General features: G+C 44.8%; 1 protein-coding gene across 3 annotated transcripts in view; it reads left to right on the top strand.

The window, feature by feature from the left end:
- Positions 1–19,753, top strand: part of IGFBP1 (insulin like growth factor binding protein 1) — a 37,618-nt gene that overhangs the window by 11,548 nt on the left and 6,317 nt on the right. For 2 of the 3 annotated variants that reach the window (XR_012157421.2, XR_012157422.2), the window contains one exon: positions 17,950–18,200. Coding sequence is in view for 1 of the 3 variants with exons in the window: in XM_073332757.2 (XP_073188858.1) it covers positions 18,661–19,021 (361 nt within the window). In the remaining 2 variants the exon portion in view is untranslated. Of the gene's footprint in view, positions 1–17,949; positions 18,201–18,546; positions 19,022–19,753 lie in introns of those variants that run through there. The other variant, XM_073332757.2, reaches the window with a different exon arrangement.

Genomic DNA, 19,753 nt, shown 5'->3' with positions numbered 1-19,753 from the left:
CCAGGAACTAATAGCAAGAGCTTCCTAATTAATCTTTAATAGTGGGAAGGGCTGTCTGGTCCTATTCCTCTTGGCAGTTAGGGTTTGGAACACAACAATGGATCTTCTAGTCTCCTGGGGCTAGATACACAAAGGGGAATTAGATGTTGCAGTGCCTAACTTCTAGGTACCCTGCTGCCCAGTGAAATTTGCAGCCCAAGTTAGGTGCCCAGGCTCCCTATGAATTGCATGGGGAGAATTAGTTGTCTAAGAAAGGGAGGCCAGCAACTGAGTGGGGAGCTGCCTGAGAAAAGGGATGGGGCAGGACTCAGATAGGTGTCTGACTCCAGGCAAAGGGAGGCACCTCCCTTCGCTCAGGGTTCGCAGTCATGAGTCCTCTCCTGGAGCTAGGTGCCTCAGACTGGTCAGCCTTCCTCACCACTCCTTAGAGCCACTATGCTTGTGGTTAAGACACTATCCCGGAATGCAGAAGATCTGTTTTCAAATCCCCTAATCTGCCTTATTTGGAGCAGGGACCTGAACCAAAGTCTCGCAGCTCCCAGGAGAGTGCCCTGACCACCACCAAGCTATTGTGTGAAGGCTCTCTCTCAGTCTCTCCTGGTGAAGCTGTTCCACTTTGTAGGAAATAAACAAATGCTCATTGGCCCAGAGAGCAAAAAAGTAAGAGAGTGACTCTATCTATGGCAGAGTGGTTAGTGCATTTCTCTTGCAGGTAGGAAAGTCAGCATCAAGTTCCTGCTCCAAATCAACCAGGGGGGATTTGAACCTGGTTTTCCAACAACCCAAAGGAGTGCTCTGACCTCTGGTCCGTTGAGCATAACAGGACACAAGCACCCCGGATTCTGACCTGCTCACCCCTGGCTTTCTTTTGTGCAGGGCCCAATCTGGTACAACTGGGCAGAGCGTACCTACCAGATGAGGCCACACAGGTGAGATAGGCAGGGATTGCCCAATCTGAGAATCCTGCTAAGTCTCTGAGCAGCTCAGTAGCATCAGGACATATGTGGCTAGAGGACTTTAGTGGCACAAATCTAGGCACCTAGGGACTTCAAGTGCCTCCAGGGTTAGGCAGTAGTGGGGTCTGAGGTTCACAGTGGTGCTGAAATGTTAGATTTAGGAACCTAAGTTATTTTGTGGATCTAATCACTAGTCACTGAGGCTAAGGTTGTCTTGTGGCTAAAGCTAGGGACGGTGATGGTGGAGACTTGGGTTCAGTTGTTGGCTCTACTGCAGGCTTTGTGTGAGCTTAGCCAAGTCATGTAACCTCCCTGTTTGTAAGTTCCCAGCTGTAAAATGGGGCTAATAATACTTTGTTCTCTCTTTTATCTATGTATACTGTAAGCTCTTTTGAGTAAGGACTCTCACATTACATGTATATACAGCCTCTTGTACAGTGGAGCCCCTCTAGGCAGTACCATGATACAAAGTAATAAGTAACATTCAGTAGAAATCAACAGTGATCAGCAAGCAACTATACAGACCAGCTGTAAGATTCTAATGAACTCCACTGGAATTTCCTCAACGGGGGGAGCAGATTGCACATGTATTAGTGAGGGCTGAATTTCACTCACAGAGTCTGTATTCTTCCTGAAACTGCAGCAGACAGAAAGAACTAACCCTTTATACTTGTCCTTTCCAAAATGTTGCATGTCACTTTCATTTTCTTCTCCATGTGAGAAAAAGCATTTGATTTATCCATGGATTTTTTTCTTATTTTAAGTACAATTGGATAGTCTAAATTATCTGAATTATGACTATGAAATGATAAATGGTAACAATTAAAGCATTTCCTTGTCATAATTCAGGTCTCTGTGGATTAGAAAAAAGTCACACTCAATTATCGCCCCTTTTAGTCTCTCACTTAAAAGTCTCATCAAAGGAAACTGAATTTCAGCAAAGTTTGAGACGCTGACAGGGAACGGTGCGTGATAACAGTATTATTGTTAATTCTGATCTATGTGGAGATAGCATGAGGAGATCTCAACCAGGTCAAGACCCCCATTGTGCTAGGCAGCCTATGGCCCTATAGTCAAGAATAGTCACTGCCCAAAGAGCTATTTCAGTGTCTTATCAGTTCAACTATTTTAAAAGAAAAGGCTATGTACCGACTAATTTATTATTAAACAATTGTATATTTGAGTACAATATCCAAGGAAAAACTACCCAACATTTCTTTTGGTTACAGGGATTTAGGATTTCACTTTATGATTTGAGCTAAATACCAGATCTTTAAGTTGTTTCTCCTCCGTAGCATGCAGGTCCAGAGTAGCCAGAGGAACCAGCAACACAGCATTTCAGTGTTATAATTTTCATCCTCTAGTGGCAGCAAAGGTGAATTGCTGGTTTGTTCTGCTCCTTGCTTTACACATTGTGAAAAAGGTTCTTTTTGCATATTATTATTTATTTATTTGCACTATGGCAGGGCCTGGTGCATAACAAAAACCCTGCTTGTCGGCGCGGCTAAGCACCCACAAATCCAACTGAAGTCAATGGAAGCTGCAGGTGCCCAGCACCTTTCAATATAAGCCTTCTTTAGTTGGGTGCCTAAATGTGGATTTAGGGGCCTAACTTTAGACAATGAGGTTTGAAAATTTGGGATGGCATTTCCAAAAGGGCCTAAAGTCAGTAAGTGTGGGGAAGGGGCTATCTCCCGTAAGCACCTTTGAACGGTAGACATTGGGCCTCATCTCTTTGCACAGGAGTCTGAAAAGTGCCTTTCATAGGACTCAAGTGAAAACGAGAGTTTGAACAGGTTCTTGCATCATGCTATCTGGCTGCCTTTCAAACGTGACAAGGGATGTGTTTTTCTGAAGTTTGGAACAACCTCCCCTTGGAGGGTTCCCCCTCATTACAATATTTTTCCTTTAGAAGTTAAATGGTGACCTTGACCCAAACATTGTTTTTCAGTTCATTTGTTACACAATCTACCTGCGATGGTGACTAAGCAGGATGTTGGATGGAGAAGTGCAAAATACAACAAAGACTCTATAGAAGTGGGTTACTTGAAAACAAATGCCGTAGATTGAATTCACTTTAAGCATAGGAGACTGATATTGCTTCCACTGAAAGCAATGGCAAAATTGCCACTCACATCGGAGGTGCAAGAACTGGTAATACTTCTGTTGGGTGCACATCTAGAGCACTATTATATAGAGAGAATTTTAAAGAGACAGGTTAAAAATATCTTTTTAAAAATATCTTCATGGTAAAGAAATAATTTGCCATATTTAGTCTAGCTTCTCTTTTTAATGATTCACTTAATGCATTCATGTTATTTGAGGGAAAAAAAACCTTTCTTAGTAATTGATTATTTCCTCTGAAGTCACAGTACAATTTCATAGCCAATAAAAACAAAACAAAACAAAATACTATGTAGCAAATTACTAGCAGGACAATGTGGTCCTATTAATTACAGTATTACTGAACTGTGGTCCGTATATACGATTACATAGGACCATAGAACCAGATCATGCCCCCTGAGATCACACATGGACGAGCCATTCCATGCATAAATGAGGTTCAAGTGCCTTATGGCACCCCACTCTCTACTTCCCTCCATAGATCCTCTAAAGGGTCCATGTAGAAGAAATGGGGTGGACTCAGGGAGGGCCAGGAGAGAAAGGGACAGACTGAGAGTGGTAACAGGGATGCACAACGTTACCTCCACCTCCTCCAGAGGTGTTCACACAGACCCAGGCTGTATTCAATTTAATGCAGATGTTGCCTTACACCTTGCAAATCCTGGCCAGAGAGGGACCCTGATAGCATGGATGCATGCAATCTGTGTCGCTGCCAGGGCTGAGACACGAGCGGAAAGACTGCTCTGAGCAGACAGGGCTTCCACTTGGATGGCACTGACTGCCCACAGATCCCCTGGGAGCTGCCATGTTTGGGGTGGCTTACGAGTGTTTACCTCAACCTGTTAACACATGTTAAAACTGCAGCTGCCTTGACCGTACTAGGATTTTACCATGTGAGATATCACACACTAAAATTCCACCTTTTTTCCTAGTGAAGACAATGCCTCAGTCTAATCTCCCTTGTATTCAGTTTCTCACTCTACTTGGAGACTCTCTCTCAGCTCAGGAGTATCTGTACTCTGAAGAGCTGGTTGAAAAAGGGAGGGAAAGCTCCTCAACATTATTCCCTGTGTTTTTATTTTTATTTATTATGACATTGCAAAATGAGATCAAAATCTTGAAACTTGAAAAATGTTGGCCAGCTCTTGTGGGCTCCCATATAACAAGAAAAGAAGCTGATAGAACGGAAGCTAGAGGGTAACATTTTCAAAAGTGACTCAGGACCAGCTCAACAAAGGGGACTGAGGATCAGCCGTTCAAATCTTAATTTTTAGACCCCCTGCACAGCCCCAAATGAATGGCCCAGGCACCTCGTACAACACGTGGAGAATTAGGTGCCTAAAAAAGGATTCACAGAAGCCAACAAGCTGAACGGGGAGGCCAGAGATTGGTGCCTTCTTCCACTTAGGATCCTCAGCCACAAACCCTCTTATGGAGTTAGGCACCTAAGCCAGGTCAGCTGCTTAGACAGCCCTTGACTTGGCAGCCGAAACCATGTCTCTGTCTCCTGCTCGATACCACTCTCATGCTTGCCTTTCGTTTCCCTGTGCCCTTGTGTGTCATTTGTGCAAGACCTGTGGTGCCCCCCACAGTCTATTGATGCACCACAGGGCTGGGGCCTCCCACAACCTACAGGTGGCCTGCATCTAGCCCTCCTAATGTGGGGTCTGACAGCTATCAGTTCTTCGGCATACTCTGAATTTGCCTCTGGGGGGATTGGGTCCTGCTGGCAGCATCCTCAGTGCTTTGGTGGCTTTGTGAATGCCAACCAGTGGAAATTAGCTGCCTTTGGGACTTTGGCACCTATGGTGTTTTGCAGCAGCTGAGCAGTCGTTTTGAAAATGTCAGTGATATCTAAATGGAGGACTTAGGTGCCTACAGCAGCAGAGAGGAACCTAAATATCTTTGAGGAGCTGGGCATAAGTTGTTTTTCAAAATTCCACCCACTGACTGTCACAGAGCTATAAGGCTAACTGACTGAAAGAAAGACAAGAGAGTAAGCCAGATTCACCCCATAAACAACTGCAAATCCACTGAAGTCAATAGAATTGCAAGCAGCAAATTGGGCTCTTCCTCTGTTCAATCCAATAAAGTAGCTGAGTGACCTAAAATCAGTCTCAACAGAATTTTTTTCTTTTGATTACTCTCAGAAGCACCCCTGTCTCTTCTATCTCTTCATATGTTCTTTAACTGCCACTATCTTTTCAGCTCTTTCTATTCCCATCCTCGCCTCCTGCCCCATCCTGGCTCTCTACTTCTTCCAGCTCCTCTTCTACAAGGTCTTTGCTTATGTCTGTTTATCTTCTTGCAGTCCTGTCTCTTTAGATTGCTTATGTGCCACTTACCCACTGGCTGCTGCCTTAGGACAGAGGGATAGCTCAGTGGTTTGAGCATTGGCCTGCTAAACCCAGGGTTGTGGGTTCAATCCTTGAGGGGGCCATTTGGGTCAAAAATTGGGGATTGGTCCTGCTTTGAGCAGGGGGTTGGACTAGATGACCTCCTGAGGTCCCTTCCAACCCTGATATTCTATGATTCTATGACATCTAAATGATGCAAGAAAAACATGGCAGCTGCGAAAGTAGAAAACTTGCATGTGACCTTGAGAGAAACTAAGTGTGTGTCCCCCTGAAAAAGGATGATCCAACTCCCTGGAATGGGAGAGGGGAGTCACATGAGTTCAGATACAGTAAGTTGGGAACAAATAAACTAAGGATTGAGCAATATTGCTATCAAAATTCCCTTGGAAAACAAAACAGTTCAGGACCACCTCACATGAAGGTTGAGACTTATTTAAACATTCAAACTGATGCATCTTTTGCCAGGAAAAAGTACAAAACATAGATAAAGTAGGTTTAGATGTGTAATTACCAGCTAATAGATCATTGATCAATTAACTGCATGATCAAATTGGCAAGTAGGTCAAACAGAATGTTCCTCACAAGTAACTATGCAGGGAGACTAGTGCATAGCAAATGTTTGACTGTCTTTAAAAAGGAGTCTCACAAAAACAGGCAATATGGTGACTGCTGATTTCATTGGTGCCAAATGGGAGGTAAAGCACAATAGGAGGAATAATTTGAACTCTTAAACATGGTTGGGGAGCTATGTTAACTGTGACTGCTCAAAAAAAAAAAAAAAGCCTTGAATGACACAATGTAGCTCAATGAAATCCTCAGCTCAGGGTGCACGGATGGTCCAAAAAAAGCAAAGAAAAAGTTAGGCTGCATAAAGGATGGAATAGAAAATGATACCACAAAGTTATGATGCCCTTATACAAATCAGGAGTATGGCCTGACCTGGAATACTGTGGCCAATTCTGGCCACCCTATAGCTAAAAAAGATGTCACTGAATGAGTGGGGATTCAGGGAGAGGTGGCAAAAAAAACAAAGCAAAAAAAAAAAACCCCAAAAAACAGAAGAAGGAAAAAATATTTCCATGTGACATGAAAATGAAAAGAATGGGACTGCTTAGTTTCAAGGGGACATGATAGAGGTATAGAAAATAATGAATAATTAGAAAAAAGATAAATCAGACACTCTTATGTCTTATAATAGAAGACCAAGGAGACAATCAATGAAATTGAAAGACGTTTTTAAAGAAGTCAGTTTTAAAACTGATATAATACTGTTTGTACAGTGCATAATTAATGTGTGGACCTCAGTGCCACTACATATCATCGAAGCCAAGGAATTTGTAAGATTCAGAAAAAGATTAGACATTTATATTATGGAATGAGAATATCTACAGTTAAATTAAATAGGTTTAAAACATTTGTTTTTTTAAACTCACACTTCAGGGCATAAAACCACCACTAACTGGTCACTAGGGGCCAGATTTAACACCTAGCAGCAGAGCCACGAAGGGACTTAGCTACCTAACTGCTATTTGTATGGAATACTTACAATTGGCATTGGTCCAGAGAGAACGTGAGCATGACACTAGTGCCTAGTGGTTAGGGGCACTCATCTGGGAGACCCATATTCCAGTCCCACCTCCATGAATACTCAAGTAATGCATGCAAGGCTCTCCTTTGTGAATCTGCTTTTGAAAATCCTACTAGGTGCCTGTCTTCATCATTAGGTGCTTAAATACCATTGAAAAGCTGGCCCTAAGTCACTGATTTTAGGTCACTAAAATCTTGTTATTTTCCTGTACCAAAGGTTACATGTCATGCTTCAGTCACAGGGGGCGAAAGAGTGCTCATTTACTGAAAGCAGTCAAATAGCTGTTTGTAAAAGAGGGCACTCTGCTTTCATCTTTAGCGAAGTAGCTCAACAATCTAATCTTAGCCTTCTGTTTTGTTTCATTATACATTAATGATATTGATTCTTTTTGTATCCAGTAACTCAATGTGATCTCTGTGCCTGATGGCTCAGATTATTTATACGGTGGGGCAGGCAAATATTCGTGTGACATTTAGTCTGGACTCCAGTGTGATTTTGATTTATTAACAGGTTGGGTTAACCCCTGCAAATCTGAGTGCTTCCCTACCCCAAGCAAATGTGTTATGGTGTTAGAGCTTAAGATGGGAAACAGGAATAATTAATTTTGATCTACTAGACAAAGATCAGGGTTCAGATTCTGATTTTAATAAAACTGAGCTAATGAAATAGAAGACCATGAATCTGAAAATACATACTGCAAAAATTCTAGTCCCCTGTGCACAGCCTGAGTAAATGGGCTTTGTTCAAGGGATCTCCATGGGACCCAGAGGAAATGGGCTCTCTGGCCTATGCCCTGGAGTTGTAATAGTGGCTGCAATCTCACAGAATGATATGGCTGCACTGGAAGGTGTCCAGAGACAGGTGACAAAAGTGACCAAAGGCACAGATCGATTTCTGTCCGAGAAGAGGCTTAGAAAATTGGGGTCTGGTGAGTTTAGCAAGAAGATGGATCTGAGGAGACATACCACAACGTCACAAAATAATAAATCGTGTAGGGAAGATAAATCCTGCACTCCTAGTTACCGTTTCTCCTAATACAAGAACATGATAGTCAATGGTATTGAAAGGCAACACGTTTAAAACTGTAAGGAAACAAACACATAATTAGCCTGTAGGACTCACCGCAAAAAGGTATCACTGAGGCGAAGAGTTTAACAGCATTCAGAAAAGGGCCTGAGGGACTTAGGTGCTCAAATCCCATTGAATTTCAACGGGAGCTGGTCATGTACTCCCCTTAGGCTCCTTTGAAAATCCCAGCCTTATATGATGAATGCGACCATCCTCACTTGCATTCAATGCATACAAGCTAGACCGAGTGGGTGAGGTAATAACTTTTATTGGAACAGCTTCTGTTGGTGACAGAGACAAGCTTTCAAGTTTACACAGAGCTCTTCTTCAGGTCTCCAAGAAGTCATTCTGACACATTGCAGAGCAGCATAAATTAACTATGAACTGATGGGGCTCGGAAGAAACTTTCCCTGTGGGCAGGAAGCTGTCCATTAAGGTGCTTCTTGCACCTTCTTTTAAAGCATAAAGTGTTGTCCACAGTCTGAGCCAGGACATCAGATCACCCAGAGCACTGGACTGATTTGGTAGGGCAGTTCCTGTGCTCCTAATCACCCTACTGTACAAGGGACAGTAAATCAATGCAGCAAAGGAGATGCTCAAGTCATCTTATAGCCTATCCTCACCATGGAGAGATGCACTGTACTGCCTCATTGTGCACCAGGGTGTCGAGACTTCCCATATAGTTTCTATATGTCTTTCCCCCAGCTCAGACCGGGGGGCCTTCTACAACGTTGGCAGCGTCTGGCCCACAGTGTGGACTCTGACTTTATTTTAAGTTAAACAATTCTCCTTCTATTACTATTCAAAGCCATAATTTGAAGAGGACGCTTTAATGTGTGTTTGAAAGAGCTACTGGGTTTAAATTGTGAAAATAACTCAGGGATGAATGTGTTTGTTTGACCTGCATAGAATTTCAAACTTTAAAAAAAATACAAATGAAGCACTTGCAAAGGGCTTTGGAATGACAGTCCATGAGGCTCAAGGCCACGTTCTGTGTACTCAATATTTACTACCCAGGTGGCAACAGCCAAGCTGCTCTACACTACCTAGTCCATGTGCCTCTGTCCTGACAGCTAACAGTGCCCCTAGCGAGAGAGGCAGGCCACAGCTGGAGGGGACAAAGGGGTTAATTGCCCAGGGGCCCAGTGATTTAAAAGGGCCCAGGTGGATGGGGTAGATATGTGTTTGTTCAATAAAAATTAAGAATAAAAAAAAAGAAAATCCGGTTTCCTGCTGCTGCTGCTCTGTCCCGAGTGCCGCCCCTCATTGTGACAGGAACAGTTTGCCAGAGCGCTGCTGCACCCTGCTGGGCTGCCGGAGCATCCGCAACAGCAGCCTGGGGCACCGCAGAGCTGGGGAACGGCCTCCTCCGGCTGCTGGGGAGCCGCTGTGCCATGCTGGCTCTCCGGCTGCAGGGCTAAGGGCCCAGGGAGATTTTAAAGAGGCACAAGCTCCCTCTGTGCTTCCAGAATTCCTTCCCAAGGAGGCAACACAAGCCAGCAAGTTCGCCCACACGATCGAGCTGCCCCAAGTTTGCCAAGAGGCAGCTCAGGCTAGCCCCCGCTTCGCAGCCGCTAATGCCGGCTGACGAGCTGCTATCAGGAGCACAGGATGAGGGGCCTCCTCCACCGCTCAGCCAGGGAATGAGGCATGGGGTTTCCCTCTGCCTCCACCACTGGCCGCCTCCTTGGAGATCTCCCGGTAGATATGGCGCACCAAGGCTGCCGTCTCCTTATCTGGGTGTTGATGTCCCACAGCACCAGCAGCGCAATTCTTATATTGTGTATTTTAACTTTGTTGGTCATATTCAGTTGCACCTTGTATATCAGGGTTTTTTCCCCTTGTCTTTAGACTACACATGAATCATGATTAGGTGTTTAATTAGCCTACTTGATACTTCAGATGTTTTCTTACTTTGTGCTTCTTTCAATGTTTTATATATTAATTAATGTCATTCCATAATGTATTTATTTAATTTAACTATATAATTCAAAATAACAAGTCATACAGCTTATATTTAGGCTCACAATTTGTTTAATACTCGTGCTGTAACTAGAAAAAAAAGTTTCCTAGATCAAGTAATGCCACAGCTTACGCATAGTGGGCTTGAATGTGTTAGCAATAGGATAAAACGTAGTGTTGTATACCTCAGCTTTCCCTTTCTAGGGAGGCATTGACTGTTCTGCCCTGGGGCTCGGAATTGCTGTTGGCCGGCCTCGAGAGAGAGTAGCTTAGGCTTTGTCTACACTGGACTTCCGTCGGTAAAACTTGTGTCGTTCAGAGGTGTTTAAAAAACAGCCACCCGCACGACAAAAGTTTTACCAATGAAAAGCACCGGTGTGAACAGTGCTTTGTCAGCGGGAGAGCTCTTCTGCCAACAAAGCAACCGCCTCTTGCTGGGGGTGGAATTTCTTTGTCGGCAGGAGACCTCTCACCTGCCGACAAAGAGCGGCTACACCATGCATCTTTTAGCGGCACGGCTAAAGTGGCACAGCTGTGTCGCTAAGAGGTGCGCAGTGTAGCCATAGCCTTAGCTTCTACTAGGCTGCTAACAACTGTGCTAGTTGTGATGCTTTGTTTATGATCTGGATACTTGTTCACCAGGAACGCAACATGAGGCTAGAAAATCATTTCATACTAAGGCAGTGATACCCAGACCTCCATTGCGCAGGACCCAAATTAGCCATCAGTATGACCTAAAAGAGCCACAGCAGTGTGAATTAACGGTTTCCTTTACTATAAAAAGAAAAGGAGGACTAGTGGCACCTTAGAGACTATCCAATTTATTTGAGCATAAGCTTTTGTGAGCTACAGCTCACTTCATCGGATGCAATGAAGTGAGCAGTAGCTCACGAAAGCTTATGCTCAAATAAATTGGTTAGTCTCTAAGGTGCCACTAGTCCTCCTTTTCTTTTTGCGAATACAGACTAACACGGCTGCTACTCTGAATCTTTTACTATAGTGCTAGATATTCATAGTTAAACAATATGACAGGGGAAATGTTTAGTATATTATTCTCATAGCAAATAAGTTAATAACTTAGTGCAAGTTGATAACTTAATTGGTTCATAACATAGTAAAAGCATCCTGAGGGGTTAATAATTAAGTCACACAGTGTTTTCATATCATGTGCTGCAGAGGGCCACAGGAGAGGCATTAAAGAGCCATTTGCTGCTCATGAGCCACAGTCTAAGTATCACTGTACTAAGGGATCTAGGTCAGCTAGCAGAAATCTTTCAGTCACTACCAACCTTGGGGTGTATTTGAACTGAGATCCTGAAGGCAAAAAGCGTACCTCCTTGACGCCAATGAACTGTGAAGCAGGTCATCATATTTTGCAGCTGGCCCAGACTTCCAATGGTATTTAGGTGCCTAATTCCCATTGATTTGTATGACAGCTAGGCACCTAACTATCTTTGAGGATCTGGACCTCTGTCATTTTGTTTCATCAAAGGACTGGAAATTTTGGTTTAGGAAATAAAAATAAATAGGTGCATCATTCCTTCCCATTTAAATGCTCTCCCATAGGGACTCCCATGTACACTCTATTCTAGTCTATATAGGCTTTTATACCACACTCACCACTAGGAGTAGCTGAGTGCATTCCAGTAGTGCATTGAGAGATGTAACTACACATCTGTCATGTGTTGTTTGTTCCTTCATCTTCTGCCTAAGAGAAGAGGCATGTGCAATGGAGTGTTTTGTTTTGGTAGGTGTTGGCTTTTTTAAAATATACCTGTTGCTATGTGTTTATGTGAGAGAAGGAAAGGTCAAAGAAATGCGCTTTGCACTTGGAGCAGAACTGATGGTCCTTAGTGATGGTCCTTTGTGATGGTCCCTTTGTGATGGTCCTTAGTTCCTAGGGGGAGTTCATGCCGCAGTTTTGACCAGCCCCAGAGAAAGTTTTCTTTTCCACACAGATGAGCTCTGCTCTCATTGTTGAGAGTTTCTTTGTGCCAGAGGAGGGTAGAAAAGGCAGTGTCATAGTATGTTCCCATTTTGTGACTGGAAATGGTCTGCCTATACAAATTACTCTTAGTATAGGGCCCTGCTGAGGTATGTAACCCTGTAACTGAAAGGAGATATCATTCATTTTTCTGTTCACTGCAATTTTAAATAAATGCCTGCAGCAGGAGTAGTGGCAGAGGCAGCTGCCATTCTATGTTCCAGAACAGATGAAGATTGTTATGTTACCAGATAATCTGGGGGGTTGTCAAGGTTCCTCCCCCACTCTGAACTCTAGGGTACAGATGTGGGGACCTGCATGAAAAACCTCCTAAGCTTATCTTTACCAGCTTAGGTCAAAACTTCCCCAAGGTATAAAATATTTCCCCCGTCGTCCTTGGATTGGCCGCTACCACCACCAAACTAATACTGGTTACTGGGGAAGAGCTGTTTGGATGCGTCTTTCCCCAAAAAATACTTCCCAAAACCTTGCACCCCACTTCCTGGACAAGGTTTGGTAAAAAGCCTCACCAATTTGCCTAGGTGACTACAGACCCAGACCCTTGGATCTTAAGAACAATGAACAATCCTCCCAACACTTGCACCCCCCCTTGCATTTCCCCCTGGGAAATGTTGGATAAAAAGCCTCACCAATTTGCATAGGTGACCACAGACCCAAACCCTTGGATCTGAGAACAATGAAAAAGCATTCAGTTTTCTTACAAGAAGACTTTTAATAAAAATAGAAGTAAATAGAAATAAAGAAATCCCCCCTGTAAAATCAGGATGGTAGATATCTTACAGGGTAATTAGATTCAAAAACATAGAGAACCCCTCTAGGCAAAACCTTAAGTTACAAAAAAGATACACAGACAGAAATAGTTTTTCTATTCAGCACAATTCTTTTCTCAGCCATTTAAAGAAATCATAATCTAACACATACCTAGCTAGATTACTTACTAAAAGTTCTAAGACTCCATTCCTGGTCTATCCCCAGCAGAAAAAAAAAAAAATACAGACAGACACACAGACCCTTTGTTTCTCTCCCTCCTCCCAGCTTTTGAAAGTATCTTGTCTCCTCATTGGTCATTTTGGTCAGGTGCCAGTGAGGTTACCTTTAGCTTCTTAACCCTTTACAGGTGAGAGGAGCTTTCCCCTGGCCAGGAGGGATTTCAAAGGGGTTTACCCTTCCCTTTATATTTATGACGGGGTGCTTAAAATTGTCAAACTGGGGGCATAAGTATCATCTTATACTTTGATTTTTAAGATCTTTGGGACAGGGATTGTCTCTTTGTACTGGGTTTTACACCCCCTTGCACAGTGGGGTTGTAAGCCATGAGCAGGGACACTAGATGCTACCAGAGCACAAATAAATAATACTAATAAATAGTCTTTGAACCTTAAGCCCCACCCTGGAATGTTCCAAGTCACAAAGGATTGAAGAGAAGCCTTCCTGCGTTTGTGAGAGCTACAGGGAGGGCTTGGGAGATCAAAACAGAGAGGAAGGCTTCTATCTTGCCCTCCCTTTCTTTGGCATGCCCCTAGCTGCACCATGCAGCCATAACTTGGCATATGGGATGTCATCATTGGTCAATGGATTCATTTATTGATGTACAGTACATAGTAAATTAATAGTGAATTATTGTGTTTAATTCAATTTTAAGTAGAGGATACACTGGACATTAAAGTTCAGCTTCTAGGAGGATTCCTGCAGAAAGTGAAAAGCAAGTGCTTGTAAAAAAAGAAAAGAAAAACATATTGCATGTCTCCTCTTTAAATGTGCAAGTACTCTGTTTTTTGCCCACACCTGCCGCTTTCTGAATTAGATGGGAAAGGGGCAGGCAGGACCATTGTTGTGCGGCCTAGGAGTTGTGTTTGCCCCATTTTGTGGTCAGTAACTGGAATTTTCAAAAGAGCCTAAGAGCCAGGTTTTTAATGGTATTTAGGCACCTAACTTCCACTGAGCATCTGGGCCAAAGTGGTTTAGGAGTAGGGTTGCCAACTTTTTAATCGTACAATACCAAACACCCTTACCCTGCCCCCTGTCCCACTCCTGCGCTGAGGCCCTGCCCCTTCCCTGAGGCCCCACCCCCTCACTCCATCCCTCCTCCCTCCGTCACTCACTCTCCTCCATTCTCACTCACTTTCACCATGCTGAGGTAGGGGCTTGGGGTGCCGGAGGGGGTGAAGGGTGTGTGTGGGCTCCAGGGTGGAGCCAGGAATGAGGGGTTCAAAGTTTTGGAAGGGGCTCCAGACTTGGGCAGGGGGTTGGGGTATGGGAAGGGTGAGGGCTCTGTCTGGGAGGTGTGGGTTCTGGGGTGAGGGCGGGGATAAGGGGTTTGGGGTGCAAGAGCACGCTCTAGGCTGGGGATGAGGGGTTCAGAGTGAGGGATGGAGTGAGGGCTCTGGCTGGGGGTGTGGGATCTGGGGTGGGGCTAGGAATGAGGGGTTTGGAGTGTAGGAGGGGGCTTAGGGCTGGGGCAGGGGTTGGGGTGCAGGAGGGGGTCAGGGCTATGGCTGGGGGTGTGGGCTCTGGCATTGGGCCAGGGATGAAGGGTTTGGGGTGCAGGAGGGGGTTCTGCATTTGGGGCTGGGGCTGAGGGGTTTGGAGTGTGGGAGGGAGTTCCGGGGTGGGGCAGGGGGTTGGGGATGGGAGAGGGTGAGGGTGAGGGATACGGCTGGGGTGGGGCTCTGGGATGAGGCCAGGGATGAGGGGTTTGGGATGCAGGAGGGGGTTAGGGATGCAGGCTCCAGGTGGCGCTGACCTCAGGCGGTTTCCAGGAAGCGACCAGCATGTCCCTCTGGCGCCTAGGCATGGGGGGCAGGGGGATCTGCATGCTGCCCACAGGCTCCGCCCCCGCAGGCCTACAAATATTCTAGCAAACCAATGTACTTGCTGGAAAGTAAATGGAAACAGCAAATTTTAAGCAAGTGCTAGAAAATATTTGTGAAAAGCAAATTTTGAACACATAAACTTGAGTATTTGCTCTGATTCACATGCCTGGTCTGCACACCACAATTAGGTCAACATAAGGCAGCTTATACTGACTTCATTATGTCAGTGTCCATATTACAGTCTTGTCCTGCTGATGTAAGTTCCCTACTACACCGACATCATAACTCCATCTCCACAAGAGGTCGTAGGGCTTATGTCAGTGTAGTTAGGGAAACCCAGTGCTTGTGTAGACACTGTGTTACTTACACTGGCTGTTATCGCTCTTGTCAATTTCACAGCTCCAGTAAGATCTGTGAAATTGACAAGAAAGCTGGAACCTAGAGCCCAGCTACCCCCTGCTCCCTGGAGAGCTGGGTGGCTGGACCCCACTCCCAGCTGGAAGCGAGGGTGAGAATGGACCCCGCTCCAGGTGGGGAACAAGGAGTCAAGAAGTGCACTCCCAGCGGGAACAGGGAGCGGAAGGGCAGACCACCAGGAACCTGGTAGTCTGTGGGGCAGCTGAGCCAATGTGACTTAGCGTTCCTGGGAGGGAACTGCTAGCGTAGCTGAGAGACCAGGCTCTCAGGTCCCCACACTACCCCTCTGAAGTCGGTGGAAGCGCTCCTGGTGAGGACACGCACCACCGACCCAAGGCGGGTTGTGTGGACATGCATCATCACAGTAATTACTGTGGTGGCTGTAAACTGACCTAATATAGGTTTAGTGTAGACATACCCTAAGAGTTACCCTTATCCATTCTGAGTACAGAAACAACACCATGTGACCTGTGTATCCAATCAAAATTAACCAACAATAGATGTAATTTCAGACACGTTTAAGAAACTGCTTGTGAGCAATCTACAGACCAACAATTATTCCTAGAAATTATTTGATGAATAAATTTGAGAAAAATCATCATCTTGAATAAGTTTCGCAACCAGAAAAAAGGGCTAAGCTGATTGAATACATTATTTGGTGCTCTCTAGTGCGCAAGGACCAGTTTAGGATATTAAACTTAGAACTCAGGAGCAATATCGCACCTAGAGGGAAATAATAACAATGATTCCACAACCTGGGGAACGGCCAACAGAAATGGCAGGAAATTATTTTACAAGACAACTGAATTTCTGCTGACTAAGGGAAAAGAATGAGGTCACCGAATGAAATGACAGAGAGACTGGTGACTGCATGCAAGTACACAGAGACTATGATGCATGTGCTGTTCCATGATGAGTGGCTCAGATAAGATGACACTAGTAAGAATACCTAAAACTTACTGTCAACAGTTTTCAGTAAACACAATTTTACACGGGAAACACTTTTTTTATCCTATGACTCTTATCTGCACTGTTTGTGTTCTTTAAAGCTATGTCAAGGTCAGGGATGTGGGCTTTGTTGGGAAGTTGTAGTATTACATCAAACAGAGCACACATAAACAGCTGCCCTAGTATCACTTCATTGATTACGGCTGTCTTAGGTAGTTTTGTTCTGTTCTAAAGTAAGTAAACTACTTACATAGTAAAAGATAGCTAGAGCTTGATTCCTCACCACCTTGACCCTGGGGCAGTCATTTAAACCCATGCAACATCTGGTTTAGCAGACTTTTACCCTCTCTGTGCAGAGGTGCAAGTGAGCACAGAAGATGGAAAACCGTGGAGAAGCAGGCCTGTAACTTTATGCGCACCAGCAACTGTAGAAAAAAAATTCCTCAGGATACTGTATAATTCATGGTTTTGTTAATTAGAGGTGAATCTGAACAAATCCCAGATCCAACTAATAGAAAAAAAATTGTGATCTGGCTCAGGTATTTGCTGCTGTCTCTTATCTACATAATAAACCAAAAATAAAACTCCAAGGACCTGAAACCAGGGAATTTGGGAAGAATTAAGATTTGAATCAGAATTTGGCAGATCAAACCTATTGTCGGTAATGCTCAACTAGGAGGGGCATTATCATTTTCTTCCTTTAAACCATCCACTCAATAATGTAGTCTAGAAAGGGTTGCACTTTGTTGTAGTGAAAGTGCTTCACCTCTTTCCATGCCCCCCTTTTGCTTCAAGGACTTTGAGATAGGAATTAGGATTGGTAAAATACGTGCTACCCAGTCATTTGATGTGCAGGAGATTCCTGATGCTGAACAGTCCGTAGTTATACTCAGTTCTGTGCAAAATAGTCCACTTCAAAGCAAAAACATATATGATCTTTGGGTTTTTATCATTTCCAGTAACTAGTTTTATTTAAGAGAATTTCACAAAATTGTCTTTTTCCTCACCCAGCAGACTGCCTGGGGATTCCTTAGCCTCTTTCTGTGCTAGGTTTGCAGGTGGAGAAGAATGTTAAGCTCATGAGAAAATAAGCATCAGACGTGGAAAAGACACAAGTGCTGTGTTTTTACCATGGAACTCCTGCACCAGGGCTTTGGGCCAAATTCTGCTCCTATTTCCATCAATGTAAATCCAGAGTAACTCTTCTAAAGTCACTGGAGATATTCTGGCTTACAACTTTTGCAAGTGACTAGTGATTTAGAGTGCTTTGATTTTGGGGTACGCAACTGAAAACACTTAAAGGAACCAGATTTTCAGAGGATCGGTGCTTAGCATTTTCTGAAAACCAGGCCTCGTCAAAATATGTCAAGCTGAGTACCTAAGATTACTAGTCACTTTTGAAAATGTAGCCCTCCAGCTGTAAATGAGGGATGTCAAGACATGACCAAAGGACACAATGCAAAACAATTCACAGTACAATGCATCTTTATTTCACTTTCTTTCATGCAAAATGTATCTCAGCATGTTTTCAGGAGCAGGGGGGAAAGGAATTCAGTTTAAAGAACAAAAAGGAGACCATTTCACACACTGCAGCAGCTGGCTTTACTGAAGAATTTGCTATTTCAAATCTAGGACATAGTGCAAATGCCATGATAAATTTACTTTACTGTGGTACAGCAATAAAGGTCGATTTCTTTTTCCTTTATTTTAGTGACAACCACTGTATGCAAAAGAGAAGACAAATGTTGTCAGATGAGATCTGAGACAAGATGGGGAAGCAAAGTGGCTGAGAGATGCAGGAAAGATACATTTCTTCTCTATCTGTTTGACAAGCATTGTTTTCCCACAACAGCAAGTGCTCATGGCTGAGAGCCCCCCCTTAACTTTCATCAAAGAGCAGCAGAAACTGAGCACATCCACAGGAAACCAGCCCAATCTTGGCTAAACACTCCTTCCAAACAGGTTAATGATATGAGCTCCTACGTGCATGCGTTCAGTAGTCACCGGATCCTGATAGTTTTATTGCCTTCGGGGCCTCTCGCTTGGTATGTCTCTATCCTCGTAACCTACAGCCACATGACGAAAATTAAACAAGGGGTTTTGTGTTTTTCCCCCCTCCTTCATTGCTCTGGAGCTATTAGGTCAGCTGCTTCTGTGTCAAGAGGTCCCCCCTCCTCCTTTTTACATTTATATCTTTATTGAACGGGGGAGAGACCTGCATGGGGGCGAGAGGGGCAGGGGGTCCGAACTACCAATGACAGGATGCTTCTCCAACCCTCCCGCTCAGATAATAGCTAACCTGGGGTTAAAGATTAATAGGCAAGCGAAGCAGGATATAAAGGGCCGGGCTTGGGCTCGCCCGTGAGTCACCTGCCTCTGCAGCCCGCGCCACTGGGTGTAGCGGGCCCGGCTCCTCACCGCCATGACCAGCAGAAGGGCTCTGATCTGCGGCTGCTGGCTGCTGCTCCTCGGCCCACGCCTCGCCTCCGGGGCCGCCCTCCAGCCGCTGCACTGTGCCCCGTGCACGGCGGAGAAGCTGGCGCTGTGCCCGCCGGTGGCTGCCGGCTGCCCGGAGAGGGCCCACCAGCCGGGCTGTGGCTGCTGCCAGACCTGTGCCCTCCAGCTGGGGGAGGCCTGCGGGGTGTACACAGCGCGCTGTGGCCACGGGCTCAGCTGCCAGGTGCGGCCAGGGGAGCTCAGACCCCTGTTTGCCCTGACCCATGGGCAAGGGGCATGCCTGCCAGCAGCAGATGCAGAAGGGATGCGGATGGCAGAGGCTGCAGGTATATCTGTTGGATCATATTAAAGGAGTTCTGTATTAAAATCACAAATGAGTTTGATTTCCCCATAGTTTAAATTCCAGGGTATTACTAATTAAGAGGTCTCTTGGTTTTTGGTACTGTTTCTCTCCCTCTAGGTGTGAAACTTGCAAGCTGCTAATTGCGTTAGTACATTCTAAGACAGAGTCTGTTAATTCTTTGTAATGACAACTACTCACAAAGAGAGAGACTCAAAGCAATACTCTGTAACAATAGAAACAGCACCCAGAGACTCCCCGCCCTTTTGTTGTATTAACAATTGTGATTAAAATAGAGATAGAGGATGTACGTGAATGGATGCTTGGTGTGGATAATAACTGAATGATCAGGGAAGTGCCAGCCTAAGAATCCAGTGTCCATCGGCTGAAGAAGGCATCAAGTGGAAATAACCAGAGGACCGCCCCCCCACCCCCGGAGGGCAGACTGGAATCCACCCAACAGCCTCAAGAATGGGAGAACCAAAGAACAAGATGACATCTGGCAGCACGGAGCTGTCAGGAATGTGCCATCTGCTGATTGATTCAGCAACAGCATGATGAAGCAATTCCCATAGACTGACATAGGAAGAAACTCCTATAAAAATGGACTCTGGAAAGTGAGAACTTTGGGGTCTGATTCTGCAAACCAACTTCCAGGAGCATCAGATAGGCATCTGAAAAGGCCCTGCTCCCTCCTCATGTCCAGGCCACCTGGCCA

The sequence above is a fragment of the Lepidochelys kempii genome, chromosome 2 (genome assembly GCF_965140285.1).
Source record: "Lepidochelys kempii isolate rLepKem1 chromosome 2, rLepKem1.hap1, whole genome shotgun sequence".
Lineage (NCBI taxonomy): Eukaryota > Metazoa > Chordata > Testudines > Cheloniidae > Lepidochelys > Lepidochelys kempii.
Note: the sequence above shows the minus strand (reverse complement) of the source record. Positions and strands in the feature narration are given on the sequence as shown.